This window comes from Protopterus annectens, chromosome 6.part0, assembly GCF_019279795.1.
Source record: "Protopterus annectens isolate FY-2018-M chromosome 6.part0, PAN1.0, whole genome shotgun sequence".
Classification (NCBI taxonomy): domain Eukaryota; kingdom Metazoa; phylum Chordata; order Ceratodontiformes; family Protopteridae; genus Protopterus; species Protopterus annectens.
This window is the reverse complement of record NC_056737.1, coordinates 1,544,864,969-1,544,880,027: the sequence shown is the minus strand read 5'-3', so window position 1 is coordinate 1,544,880,027 and position 15,059 is coordinate 1,544,864,969. Positions and strand designations below refer to the sequence as shown.

General features: G+C 41.1%; 1 protein-coding gene across 1 annotated transcript in view; it reads right to left on the bottom strand.

Moving 5' to 3' along the window:
- The window catches only part of LOC122803999 (extended synaptotagmin-3-like), a 454,360-nt gene that overhangs the window by 44,346 nt on the left and 394,955 nt on the right, over positions 1-15,059 (bottom strand). The window contains exon 3 of the mRNA XM_044073680.1: positions 7,127-7,261. Coding sequence (XP_043929615.1) covers positions 7,127-7,261 — 135 coding nt within the window. The remainder of the gene's footprint in view (positions 1-7,126; positions 7,262-15,059) is intronic.

Genomic DNA, 15,059 nt, shown 5'->3' with positions numbered 1-15,059 from the left:
AAGTAGTTAGGAAAACCTTCTATATCACCCACCTGATCATGAAGGGATTCACATCTAGATCAAGGGAGGTCATCGTCCCCCTGTACTCATCACTTATTAGAACTATGATTGAGTACAATGCCCCGTTCGAATGTATCTGACCAGACACCTGCTGCAGCTTGAAAGGCCCCAAAAGTTCCTCACCAAAAGGATAAAGGGTCTCAAAAATATGTCTTATGCTGCCCGACTGAAAGAACTCCAGCTCTATTCAGTCTCATACCGCTTGCTCAGAGGTGACCTGTGCCTGACATATAAGGCCATGTCAAACCCAGATTTGATGAATATGCTTCACCTCAAAAAATCTAGATCCCTCAGAACCACAAGGGCTGGAGACTTAAACCTTGACACAGTTATAAATAGAACGTGCTGGAGGGACAGATTCATCACCCAGAGACTCCCTATGCTGTGGAACAAAATCCCGGTACATGTGAGGCAGAGCACCTCTCTGGCCTTGTTCAAGAGGAATCTTGACCAATGGATGGGAGATTGCAGATATACCCCAGGGATTACTTCAGTGTCACTGCTTGATAGAGGCACAGCAAAATGATAGGCATAGTTTTTATTCAAACTAAAGGGGTGGCGAAAGCCACATAACTATGGGCTAGGCTTATAAATGCCCTTGGGCAGATAGCCTAGTATGAACCTATGAACCTATGAATACAACTGTGTTTGCTATTGTGTATGCTTTAAGATGAAATCTTCTGATACCTTGTATGTAGCAAGGTTTTGGAATTATTAATGCAAATATGAACAAGCAATATTTGACTCCTAAAAGCATGAGTAGCAGGTAAATGCAGAAATGCCTGGAGGCATACTCGGATGTAATGAGTTAGTTTTTTGAACAGGTTTGAGCCCCAGCCACCAAAAAGATAGTAGCAGAGGGCATGAGATCCTGAAGAATCAATTTGTTCTTATGGGCAATCAAGGCCCTATAATTAAATCCTGAACAAATGTCACAGCTAACATCAAGGCATGCCAGACCCAAGCAATATACACATTCCCTGTGGGTATATGAATTTGGGATCTTATGCCCACAGGAAATACACTTTTTAAAACCAGAGGGTTTTTCTGACATCTTAAAACTGCTACCACAATACACAGCTATAAAACAACAAGTACCAAGATCTTAGGCAAGAAGCGATACTATTACGCTACAAGAAAACAGCCTATCAATACAAATGGACATTTTTTTTTAAGGAAAGAAGAGAAAGAAAGCTACTAACAATGCTAGAAAAAGTACTCAAAAGAGTACAAAAGAATATCAGCGATGGTAAACAGAAGTAGTACCAAAAATGGTAGCTAACACTAAAAGGGAAGAAATAACTGCTAAGAACACTTTAGGGAGAAAGATGAAAGGGAAAATACTAAATTTAAATAACTTACAACAACAAAACAAGGAAAAATCCAACAGTTACATCAAAAATGCTCAAGAGCTAGTAATCAGCATCTGATACCCAATGGCAGCAAACGAGATCTGAGGTGCTTTAGGTTGACGGGCCAGTATGGGTAAAGGGAGGAGCTCGAGAGTTCTACACTCTGATCATCTGGCAGAAGTGGCCGAGTTGGATCCAAGTCTCAGATTCAAACCCATCAGTTGAGGAATGAATGAAAATGACATCAGATTAATAATTACACTGATGGACATTTCAATAAAAATTGTCTTAAAAAACAAAAAAGATTTACAGCATTTACACAACTACTCAGTTGCGCAGAGAGAGAAACTAAGAAAATTGTATGAAACAGTAAGAGATCAGGAGGAAAACAGAGGGTACAAGAGGGCTGAAAACGGGCAAAGGTCTTAAAAAAAGACTGACATATGTCAATACTTCTTTACAGAGATGGGAGGGTGGCAGAATCCTGGAATGCAATGCCAGAACATTTGGGGAAACACATAACTAAAGACTTCCACAGGGTATAAGACAGGTAGATGGCCTAGATGGCATCTACTTAAGATTTGTATGGATGTAAAATAGTTTAAAAAAAAAACAAAAAAAAAAACTTGGTTTTCCATAGTTGATTCGCTCTATATCATCATAACCAGTAGAAAAACTGATTAACCCAACCAGAATAACTGAAGAAAAGCAATCTGTTGGGAGGTGGGCAGTCTGCTACAGGTATATTATTCCATCCACAGACACATTTTCAGTTAGGAAAATACATCAGATAAAGTTTTGGACAAGGTTTATTAAAATCTATGTATGTCATCAGATACAGAACACTGACAAGCAAAGTGCTGGTATGGCACATCAGCCCGAGACAGTACATGAAGCATTATAATGAATCATAATGCAATATCCAATACTCACATACAAAAGCTGTTCTACTGAGTGGGAATGAACCATAAGCTTGGGCTGTGGTGGAATTGGGAATTACGGTTAGTGTGACAATGGCAGTCAATATAATGCAGGCAGTTGGTACGAGCTACATCCTCCTGCATGGTGTCTGTGTCTCTCTGTGGGAGGTCTGCTCCAAGATAAAAATGCACTTGTATAAATTGAATGTATTTGTGATTACATGGTTTTATTTTGAAGGAAAAGGGGAATGTGTACTAGTCAGTGCTGCAGTAGTGGTTTCAGCAACTGCTGTTAGTATGTGGCTTACAACTGTCAAAGCAACCTCTAAAAAATCATGTGAGATGGCAGATGAGCTCTCACTTTAACATCTAAAAGGGATGGCACCTCAAAAGTACATATTCACACCCCATGCTGCACATGTATCCATAAACATATAAATCCAGGAGACAGGTGTGGAGATGCACCATAAAGTTATTTGGGTACTTGTGTATTATCGCAACCACAGTCTAGACATGTCATTATTCTTCATGTTATGGAAAAAGGAGTCATTGTGTCTGTGCAGGAGTTGTTACGTAAAGTAACTGTCTGTGAGATTGGGGGGCAGACTGTACCATGATTTTAACAAGACTGAAACAACTAGTTTTACGAAGTCTACGCTACTTCAAATGGCCGGACATTAATAAATGCTGTGTTTGGGTCAGTTTTCAGCAAGTTTGAAGGTATGGTCACTTCCAATTCTGAAAACAATATGCCCATCAAAACATGTACACTCTATATAAAAAAATAAATAAATAAAATATAAAGGTGGATTTCATCTAGCTTTTTTTTCTACTTCAATATAACTGCTGTCCTGGTTTGAAATAGCTCAGGGAACACCATTCCTGCGTAATTCACAAAGGGACAAGTCAGCTTCATCAAGGCGAGGCCTTTTAACAGTTCTCATTCTCCCATTTAGCTCAGTCCCTGTTGTTAGTGTGACCACTACTTAATTTTACCTATTCTGCTTTGAAGTACAGCAGTCTTGCAATAGGTAAACCCTTCCTACTGGGACAGAAATAATTTCCTCAGCCCCTACTCAGAGTTAAAAGTGGTCAAGATGAACTCCCCTCCTCCAAAGACTCTCCAGGGTCTGAGTTTCCCTACAGAGTCATTAACGGCATTCAGAAAGCTGTCCCTGCACTGTGAACATTAAAGTCATGCCCCATGTCAGGAATTTTATTTATTTACTTTTTTCTGTCCTCATCTTTCTCTCTCTCTCTCTCTGTGAGCAGCCCCCAATTTTCAATTCTTTAACTCTTTTGGGAACTGCTGTGACGTGCACAACCAATAAGGTAGAAACATAGCCCGGTTTGGAATGTGGTTGTGATAATACGCAAGGACCCATATTTGCTATTCCAGCAAAGGGAGGCGTGCAAGATGTTAACATACTAGACTACAGTCTAAGTTTAGAATGCCGTGTACTTGCCTCCTAAGTGGCCCAAAAGATGCACAAGTGTGCTATAAAACAGTATATTTCCTTTGAACAAAACATCCCTGAATCTTGCAGTAATCTGTCCTCTTCGGCTTACATTTATAAGTAAAATGGAACCACAGTGTTCAGATACAATCATTGCACAATATGAAGATAATATCTTCCTCAGTCAATTCCTTAAATCAATGTTTAAAGCTCTTCCTACTACTCAAACCTAAGTGCATGTTCTTCACCCCAGCAGCAAAAGCAACAGACCACTGCTATTTCTTCTTAAAGACAAAAGCTGACTGAATAAATCCTGAGTTAGTACTGAGGCAGTAAAAGCAATGAAATACCTTAAAGTGCACCTACAACAAGAATCCAGTTTATAGCAACCACATTTAAAACATCACTTCCAGCTCTGAAAACAATCTGCTCATCAAAACATGTACACCCTAAAATATAAGACCCACAAAAGTAAACTTCCAGCTATCTAAGCTCCTGTTTGGTCATATGCTATTCACAAAGTCTTCTTCAAGCACTATAAAAAAAAAAAAAAAACCTACATCACCTACCACAAAACGTCCAGGTTTGTGGTTAATTCAACAGGCTGATCTTACCACTGCAACAGTTTTAAAAACTCTGAGCTGGTCATCCCCATAGCAGCTATCTTCATTTAACTCATTAACTCATCTCTTTACAGTTTATAAAATTCTCTAAAAAATATACATGTCCTTTCCTGCTGTGTGTGCCTGAGAAGGTTCCCAGAAAAACATATGATCAATTCATGTAATCTCTAGTGGTGAGCAATCCTCTAAACAAACTTTAGGCTGCCCATTCTCTATTGTTTTTCCATGTTACTGAACTCCTCCCCACAAAACGAAGAACAAAGAACCACACTCATCATCCAACACTCTTACTGATAATTCCTTAACGTACGACTATCATGTCTCCACAGTAGTTCGTAAGGCCTTCTATCCAGCTCATCAAATATCCAAAAGCATCTCCACTAGATTTAAAGCAATCCTAATGCCCCTTTACTTGTACCTTATCAGACCAATTATTGAGTATAATGCACATTTTGGTACACATTTCTCTAAACAAATCCCTCAACTTGAGGGACTTCACATCCCTAACACTATTTATGTGTAACCTTGACCGATGGATGGGAAAATTGACAATTCACCCTGGGTATGGCCCCCATGTCTCTGATAGACACGGGCAGACAGTAATGCACAAACTAACATATCCCCTACATAACTCTAACATACTCCCACCTAATACCCACGATACACAGGGACACAATTGGGTTGGATTACACGGCTAGTCTTATAAAGGCCTTAATGGTAGTTAGCCTAGTAAATACTTATGTACCTTATAAAAAGATTGGTGGCCTCAAAAATCTTAGTTATCAGGACAAACTAGCAGTCTTCTCTTTTTACGAAGTCTCTAACAGACTGCTTTATGGAGATCTGCATCAAACATTTCCAGCCATGAAAAAGCCAACCCTCTTTGACCTCTTTCCTTCAAAGAACAAATGATGCTTCAAATACCCTGGTAAAGGAAATAAACCTTATAGGTTGGTACTGGGCTATCTGCCTGAAGGGATATATTAGCTCAGCCACGTTGTGTGGTATTCACAGCCCCTTTAGTAGTTCCCTAGACCCTTGCACTAGCAGCTAGTACCCTTGGCTCCCATCTAGTAGTGCTGTTGGTGTGATCCCCGGTGTGAACTTTCTGTTACCCATCCACTCATCAAGGTTCCTCTTGAAGAGTGATAGTGAGGGGCTCTGTCTTATCTAGATCGGGACCCCGTTCCATAGTAAGGGAAGTCTTTGCGAAGGGAATCTATCCCTCCAGCATGTTCTAGTCATTGTTGTGTTGAGGTTTATATCCCTAGAGCGTGTAGCTCGAGTAGATTTGGTTTTGCTAAGATGGAGCATGTTCAACAATTTTGGGTTGGACATGGCTCTGTACATTAGACAGAGATCGCCTCTGAGAAAGCGGTATGCAACAGAGAACAGTCTTACCTTTTTCAATCGTGCTGCATAGGGCAATTCTTTGAGGCCAGTAATCCTCTTGATTAGGTATCTCTGTGGTCTCTCCAGCTGCTGGAGATGTCTAGCCAGGTACATTCCAATTGGTGCATTGTACTCAATAATGGGTCTGATGAGGGAAGAGTAGAGGGGCCATTACATCCTTAGATCTTGATGCAAACCCTTTTGTGATCAGATGGGTCACACAGAAGGATTTTCTAACCACTTTGGCAACATGGTTATCAAAGGAAAGCGGACTATCTACTTGGGTCCCTAGATCCCTTATTTCTTCTTCAGATTTCAGAAAAGAAAAGATACATAAAACATGATGTGATAGATCTGTATCTTAGTGTATCCCTCGCCTATGGAAAACAATTCCTCTACATGTCAGACAGACTAGCATCCTTGTCACCTTCAAGGTAAACCTAGATAACAGGATGGGTAGCCTTAAATTATCCTCTGATCTATCTTGTTTAGGCTTGTAATGATCTGCACTTTGATTGCCTAGTACTTACCTAAAAACACTGAAAACATTAAAAACTATTTAACACTGGGCAATTACATTATTGGCAAAACATAGACAGTTCACTAATTTCAGCTGTAACATTCCTCAACACTTATTATTTTTTACCATCTCATCTTACTTTGTCAACTCCTTTTCCCAAACACTCTCTTCATACTACTTCCTCTGGTAAAATATTACCTCTTCTCTTACTGATATTTTCTCTCACCCTGTGTTATAACGCAAAAACAAAATGAACTGTTTACTACCATTTTGAAAATGTAACTGTAACAATGTCTCTTAACAGATGCATCTCTATTTTCTTGTGTGTTACTCTGGAACATTTGTAGAAATTACAGAAATATGCAGACAGCTTTCTAAGTACATATGCCTTACCTTTTGTAACATATGGCACAATATCACAAATTATCTGTTCTCTGTACTGTAAGTGCTGTAGTTTTGTCTGAGAGTGAACTTTTCTCCCTGTGAATCCAGTGCAAATGGGCAATGCTCAGCAAGACTCTTCGCAGTACATAAATAAATTTATTTATGTACAGAAGGCAACAACCCAAATGTGTAAGCCTACTGGTATGATTATTTTATTAAAATACTGACTTCTACTTGTCTAACTTGCAACTCTACGTCAGATTTAAATTTTGAAATAACATCTTAAAGCTTGACCTAAAGGCTGGATTACACCTGAACCCTCCTGCAGAATCAATCAATTGTGTGTAGTTGGTGATAACCTCAAAAAATAACTTCTCTACCATAACTATTAACAAAATACTGTTTTAAAAATTCTTACCTTTTCTCCAAAATCAATTTTGGTAAAAGTGAAGGTTTTAAGGTGCATACTGTAACCCCTAATTGACGGCTCTATAGTGTCTTTAAGAAGTTTGTCCATGTATGAACCAAAAAATGGCCATGCCTGCTGCAGGATCTAAAGAAAAAAAGAAGGCAATCCAGAGTAAATGCATTTAAGTAACTAACTACAAAACAAGTTACAAGAAATGCTGTGATAAAATTATGACTGAAAATGATCATTTAAAATGTTTCTGCAAGTACCAAGATCAAACAATTATGCTACTTCTCTTACAATACCACTTCTATAAATGTATACCAGAAAATACAGTTGTGCAAATTTAACTTATTAAAAGGCTAGATGTTCAAATAGAAAACAGCATTTAGCTACATGGGACATATCCTGCTAAGGATACAGGACATCCGTTCAGTCTATTAAAGCTTTGGTTGACCCTGTGCACTGTACATTCATTCAATCAAGCACAAAATCAAAAGCCTAATGCTCTAGAAAACATATGTCAAGTACTATAATGTTACATCAGAAAAAGGAACAAAAGTGACAGGAACTCCAACCCAGCAGGAGAAGACAGAGAAATAAGGGGGGTTATTAGTACTATAACAGTGATCTATTTGAACATCCAGTGTTATGGTAATTAACTTACACAACTGTGGGGTGTTCATCATTAGATCACTGTTGCAGTAGTATTCAGCTATAGGCGACGACTGAAAGTTTAGGAAGCAAGGATAGAGGTAGCAGATCCACAGTCCAGCAGACCCTGGAGAAGACATCTAGCAAGGCCTGATCTGGTTTTGGAAAAGGAGTCAATTTCATAGTGCTTAGTGGAAGTGCATACTGATGGTCAAGTTGCTACCTCGAATAGCTGTACAGTTCACCCCTTTCCAAAAGTGCACAGCTATAGTGAGGTATGCCTTGACATACTAAAATGGAGCTTTGTTCATGATGAGAATTACAGAACCAAAACACCCTGAGGCAGCCACCTAGCAACTTTTGGCTTGTAAACTAGTTGTCCTGTTTTTTTTCCCTTGCAATTAAAAGAAAAACAAGTTGGTCTGACATTCTGAAATCTTTAGTCTTGTCCAGGTAGTCCCTGGGTTTTGTGTGTTCATCCAAGGTGCAAACATTTGTCTTCTGTTTTTTTTTTTGGGGGGTGGGGGGAGTCAGGGAAGAACATAGGGAGGCTGATACTTTGATTTAAAGTACACTCATACAGTTCTGGGTATTAATGTGTGGCTGGTTCTTAGACTCACTTTGTTCTTATGGTAAATAAAAAGGGCTTGGACGACATGAGGGTTTGCAGCTCATACGTGTCAAGGCAAAGTCAGAGCAATCTGTAATTCTGTCTTCCAAGTACAAAAAAAAAAAAAAGAATAACTGGCTGTAGGAACAAAAGGGAGGGGGTGAATTTAGCTTTCCCAATACAAAATTAAGATCCCAAGATGGAGACACCTGCTTTCTAAGTAGTCTAATACGTAAACTCCCATTCAAGAGCTGACTTGGGGGGGATCTAAAATGGCAGAAAAGCACAACTGAAAGGTGCAGTTTAACAGAAGTTAGAAGTGTAAGAAAGGTCTGATGTGAGCAATTTACACAGGTACTGGAGAACCAGTGGAGCTCCACACAAGATGGATCTGGGTCTCTAATATAGCACCAACTAGAAAATATTTATTTTGCATTTGTTAACCGGGAAATTCCAACTGGACCAGGTCCATTTTCAGCGGAGGCCCGGGGAGAAAAGCTCCGGCATTAAGTTATATAAATACAGTACATCCAGCATACACAAAACAGGTTTCATCATGTATGCTGAGCTTAAGAAATTAAAAGAAGATATAGAACACACGTAAAAAGACAATGTCAGTTATACAGTGGTAAGAGAAGAAAATATATCAAGTAAGATTCTACAGTTAAAAGTACCCTTTCAGATGACCAAGCCTACAGGAGATCAGAGATCCAGCATGTGATCAGAGAGGAGTTTGGGGAGTTAACAGCAGTGTGGGTAGGGTTATGTAATACAAGGGCATAACCTGGTACTAAGACGATACGATCTGAGGGAGTTTTTGAATATGGATGTGGAGGGAGCAGTGGACACGGACAGGGAAAAAGAGTTCCAATTTCTGCCAATTGTGTGGGAGTAGTGTGCTTTCCCCCTTGCATTATTGTTCGCCTTGGTGATGGATAGGAGAGATTTTTCACTAGATCTTGGGTACCGGGTTTGCAGTATAGACAGTAAGTAGGTTGGATGAGGGTTTTTTTTTTCAGGATATTTTAGAATATTGTAGGCTGTGCCCAGCTGGTGAGTTAAGTAGATGTGATAGCTCAAGCTATTTTAGTTCTTTTAGTGCAGCACAGTGATGGGTTCTTTAGGTTGAGTTAGTAGCAAACTTGGCTATTTTATTGTAGCATGATTCTAGTTTGTCTAGGTCACATTGCCTGATTTGGGTAAAGATTGGTGATGCGTACAATAGAGATGAGAGGAGGTGGCTTTGTGCAAGAGTCAGTCTTGCTTTTTGTGAGAAAAAGGACTTATGCCTGTATAGGAAGCCTAGCTTTTTGTGTACTAGTTTTATGGTATATAAGATGTGAACATCAAAGTGGAGATTATTGTCTATTTCAATGCCCAGAAGTTTGGTGAGGTTAGAAGGGGAGATGATGGTGCCATCCTTAGATGTTATGGTAAAGGAAAGTTTTTTTGATCTATTAGGGGTAAATAGTAGTAGTTTTTGTCTTTTTGGGATTTAGGATTAGTTGGACACCTGATATCTATTTTTCTACTGAGTTAAAGATATCTTGAGTAAGTGTATATAGGGTGGTGGGAGATGAGGCGGAGCAGATCAGGGCTGAATCATCCGCATATTGTGCATGTTGTGTAGAGCTATTGGGGTTATTTGTGAAAATAGAGAACAATAGTGGGCCCAGTATACAGCCCTGTGGGACTCCTATGGTGGTTGGAAGTTGTACAGACAGAGTTCCTTTCCACTGGACTGATTATTGCCTGTCAGATAGGTAGCTTCTGAACCAGGCTATAGTAGAGGAGGTGAAGGATAATGATGTTAGTGAGTCTAGTAGAATGGAGTGGGAGACCATATCAAATGCTTTTGAGAGGTCTAGCAAAATGGCAGATACATATTTGTTATCATTCCTGTGAAGGTTTATATGATTAGTGAATGATAGAAGGGCTGTGGTAGTGCTGTGACGTGGCCGGAAACTGTGTTGTGTGGTAGATTGTAGATTGTGCGTGTTAAGAAATGTCATCACTTGCAAGTGGATGCATTTCTCAAGAATTTTGCATAAGGGGCAAAGGATAACAATAAGTCGATAGTTGGAGAATTTGTAGGAGGAATGATGTGAAATACTTTCCAGAGTTTGGGTATGTAGGATTCTAGTATGGAGCAGTTGATTAGGATGGAGACAGGATATGATAGGGAGTCACTAGCCATTTTTAGGTATGCTATCAGCTACCAAGGTGGTTGACTTTAGCTTTAGGAGGAGTTTTTTGATAGTTAAGGTGGGCACTGGTGATAGGCTGAAAGAGGGCGTGATGTGGGATAGGTTGGGTTGTGATTGAGGTAGACTGTTTTTGTTTATTTGACTGGACTGGGCTAAGATGGATTTAGTAAAATGGTTAAATTGAGAAGCTATGTCTAGGGTATTGTTAAGTAGAGCTGGGTGCTGGAGTAGTGGTTTTGCCTGGCTTTAGTAGGGAGTTAATGGCATACCAGAATTTTTGTGGATTATTTGAATATTTCCTTTGGGCGCTAAGAAAATAGTATTGTTTGTTTATTTTGGATTCAGCCTTGGCCTTGTTTCTAAGCTGTTGATAATACTGCCTGGAGATAAGAGGTTTGTCAGTTTTCCAAATTTCCCAGGCTTTATCTCTGGCTTTTAGTAAGGCTCTGGTGTCCCTACTTAGGGTGTGTAGTTGGCGTTTACTCTGATCTTTCTGCTGGGAGCTAGACTGTTAAGGATGTCAGAGAAGGTAGTATTGAAGTAGTCTACTGCCTGATCTAACCCAAGTGCCAGTAGTGGTTTCCAGTTGCAGTGGCTTAGGACAGTATTTAGGTATTATGGAGTAAGCTTAAGGTCATCGCTTATGAAGTTGTAGACTACTGGTTTGGGGTGATTGGAGTGTTTGTGGAGTAGGAAGGTGGGGAGATGATCACTTAGGTCATCTGGGAGACAGCCTACTGTATAGTTTTGTTTGGGATAGTTGGTTAGTGGCCAGTCCAGTATGGATTATTTCTTTGCTTTCTTATCTATTCTAGTTGTTTTTTCAATTAGTTGAGAGAACCCATACAGATTTATATGTGTAGAGGGGCTGTTGGAGCTACAGGCTGCCCAGTCGGTGTTAAGGTCTCCTAGTAGGATTGTTTCCTAAGGTAGATTGTCCTTTGTCCAGTGTAGGATGTCTTCTATTGAGTGAGTTGTTGCCTGGAGGTATGTAGCAGCATATTATATTGATGATCTTGGTGTTTCTTATGGATAGGACAGAAAATAGGAGTTCAGAATTTTTGAAAAGTGTGTGGTGTGGTGTGCAGGAGCTGGAGGTTAAAGGTTTTTTTTTTAAAGAGAATGGCTCCTCCTCCTCCTTTCCTGTTTGTTCTATCAGATCTAAGTGTATTATACCCTGGTGGGAGAAAGTCTTCATCTTGGACACTGGGTTTAAGCCAAGTCTCTGGAATGATGAGTACAACAGGGTTGTAGTAGGCTATGAATGCATGTAGGTCTGCTAGCTTGTTGGTAATACTTATGTTGAGATTTAGGATAAGCAGGTCAGATGTTTGCCTGGCTGAGAGGGGACCTAGATTTGGGTGAATGTGACCAGAGGTTAGCAGAGTTTGTAGGAGTGTCAGTATGTGCTTTTTAATATTAATTGTTTGTGAGCTTGGCCTATGTGTTTTTCTTAGTGTGGTGAGATGGTGCCATTTTTGTTAGTGAGTAATATGTAGTTGTAAAATTTATGATTGTGGGGCAGATGTAAAAGTGTGAGTGGGTTTGAGAGGGAGGGCTAGTGTGGGTAGTGTGATAGGAGTAGTTGTGCAGTGGTAGGTCTGTTTGTAAGGAAGTTAGGAAGGTTAGTGATAGTAGAACTAGTGACAGGGATGTGAGTGTGGGTAACATGATACTACTTTGAGTGACTAGTACAACTATGATTCCTGGTTGGTTGGTTGGTTGTGTGTGAGGGTGGAGGTGTGTTGTCTGGGAATGTGTTGTTGGGAGTGGGATCAGTATCTTCCTTCTTCTTTCGGCTTTTCCCGGTTAGGGGTCGCCACAGCAGATCAACTGTCCGCTTATGACTGGCAGTAGAGTTTTACAGTGGCGAGATGCCAGCCCGATGCCCAACCTTCCACAGAAGGCACACACACGCACACACTCACACCTAGGGCCAATTTAGAGTATCCAGTCCACCTACAGCATGCCTTTGGGATGTGGGAGGAAACCGGAGCACCCGGAGGAAACCCACACGACCACAGGGAGGACATGCAAACTGCACAGAAGGCACCCTAGCCAAGAATCGAACCAGACAACCTCTTGCCGTGAGGCGGCAATGCTAACCACTGCACCACCGCGGCCGCCCCAGGATCAATATCTTCCATTTGTCTAAATATTATTTCCTAGTAAAAGGTTTTCCAGTCCCCTTTAATGCCTGTTGGAAGTCCTATAAAAAAAAAAGAGATAACTAAACAGGGATTAAAAACTTATCATTTAAACAGTCCAGGTGTCAGTTGAGGATGTCAGGGTGGATAAGAGATCCCGTGTCGAGCACAAGTAGGTCCATTCTGTGGCAGTTCTTTTGTTAACTGCCCAGATTAAGTGCATGAGAGGGGACAACCAATGCTGTCTGGGCCAAGAGAGAGTTACTAGAAGTATCTTTGGAGAGTCATTCATCTTCAGTAAGATTCTGGCTATCAAAGGAAAGGGAAGAAGGTATAAAGGAGCATCATCTGTTTTACTGACCTTTTTGCAAATTGTCCCGTCATGGAAATGTTGCAACTGTCTGTTGTGAATGGAGACAAACAGAACTTCTTGGATCCCTCACAAGTGAACACTCTTCTGGATAACCTGTGAAATGTAACATGCATTTGTGAGGGTGTATCCTGAATCTGCTACTGTGTTCTGCTCTGACAGAATGGAGGTTGCCTGTAGGTGGAAAGTGAGTTATCTCCCAGGCAACTATGTCTAATCTGCAGAGCGGGTAAGGACCTTATCTTTCTCATCTGCTTATGTTCTACATAACTGTGTTGTTGTTTGTTATGACGTGTTATGGTCCAGGTGTCCACAGATGAGTCAGTGCTTTGACAGCTTTAACAGGGCCATCATTTCACTGATGTTTGTGTGTTTGTGCCTGAAATGAGGATCCCACATGTCCTGGATTTTGACACCTTGAGAAACTGTCCTCCATGCAAAATCCTAGACATTTATGGAGACTGGCCGAGTAGGAATGAGGGAGAAAGAGTGAGACCTAGATTCTGTTGGGCGTAATGACCCACTAGAAGAATTCTTTTCTAATGAATACTAGCACTGGGACAAGGAATAAGGGGCACTGGTGATGGGTCCAAATTGATTTGAAAAACCACTGAATTTTCCTCATGTGGAACATGGTTCATAGGTGGGTACTAGGCCATCGGCCCAAAGGCATTTATAAGCCTAGCCAGAATGTGTTGCCTTTCGCCATCCCCTTAGATTAGTTCCCTGTGCCTCTGTCCAGCACAGCCACTGAAGTGATCCCCGAGGTAAACTTTCTGTTTCCCATCCACTCGTCAAGGTTTCTTTTGAAGAGTGTTACAGAGGAGCTCTGCCTAATGTAGATTGGGATCTTGTTCCAAAGCATGGGAATTCTCTGGGACAGGAATCTAGCCCTCCAGCATGTCCTATTTATTGCTGTGGTAAGGTTTAGATCCCTAAAGCATGTGGCTCAAGGGGGTAAGGTTTTCTTTAGGTGGAGCATGTCCATCAATTCTGGGTTGGACATGGCCTTGTATGTCAGGCAGAGATCACCTCTGAGTAGGCAGTATGCAACCGAGTACAACTGGAGTTTCTTCAGTCGAGCTGCACAGGGCATCTGTTTGAGGCCATTGATCCTCTTGGTGAGGTACTTCTGTGGTCTTTCCAGCTGTTGCAGGTGTCTTGTAAGGTACATCCCAAATGGGGCATTGTACTCTAAGATGGGTCTGATGAGTGATGAGTGATGAGTAGAGGGGCAGAATGACCTCTTTTGATCTGGATGCAAACCCTTTTGTGATTAGGTGGACCACGTAGAAGGATTTTCTAACCACTTTGGCAATGTGATCAAAGGTGAGATTACTATCTACTTGGGTCCCCAGATCCCTTATTACATCTTCTGTATTTAGGGGACTGCCAACTATGTGGTAGTTTGTGGGTACTTTGTTTTTTCCAAAGGGAATGACTATGCACTTTTTGGCATTTAGCTTGAGGCCTTGATTTTGACACCAGGTATCCGTCTCAGTGAGACCCTTTTGGAGGGTGTGTGCGTCAGCTGGAGAGTCAATTATAGCCCCTAGTTTACAGTCGTGTGTGAACTTGGTCAGCCATAGTCCTCCTGCGCTTGCCTGTACCTCTGAGAAGTATATGCCGAACAGGAGGGGTCCTAGGACTGAGCCCTGGGGAACACCACTTGTAACCAGTTTAGAGACAGACCTAGCTCCCACAACTGTCACCATGTGGGTTCTGTCCGTGAACCAGTTGGCAACCCATCTTGCGACATAGGGGTTTATGTTCAGGCTGGTGAGCTTGTCTATAATGCCAGAATGGGGAATGGTGTCGAAGGCCTTTGCGAGGTCTAGGTAGGCTGTGTGTACCACCTTTCCCTCGTCTATAGCCTTAGTAACTGTCTCAAAGAAGTCCACCAGGTTTAGGAGGCATGATCTGCCCTTAAAGCCAAACAGGGTAGGGTCCAGTG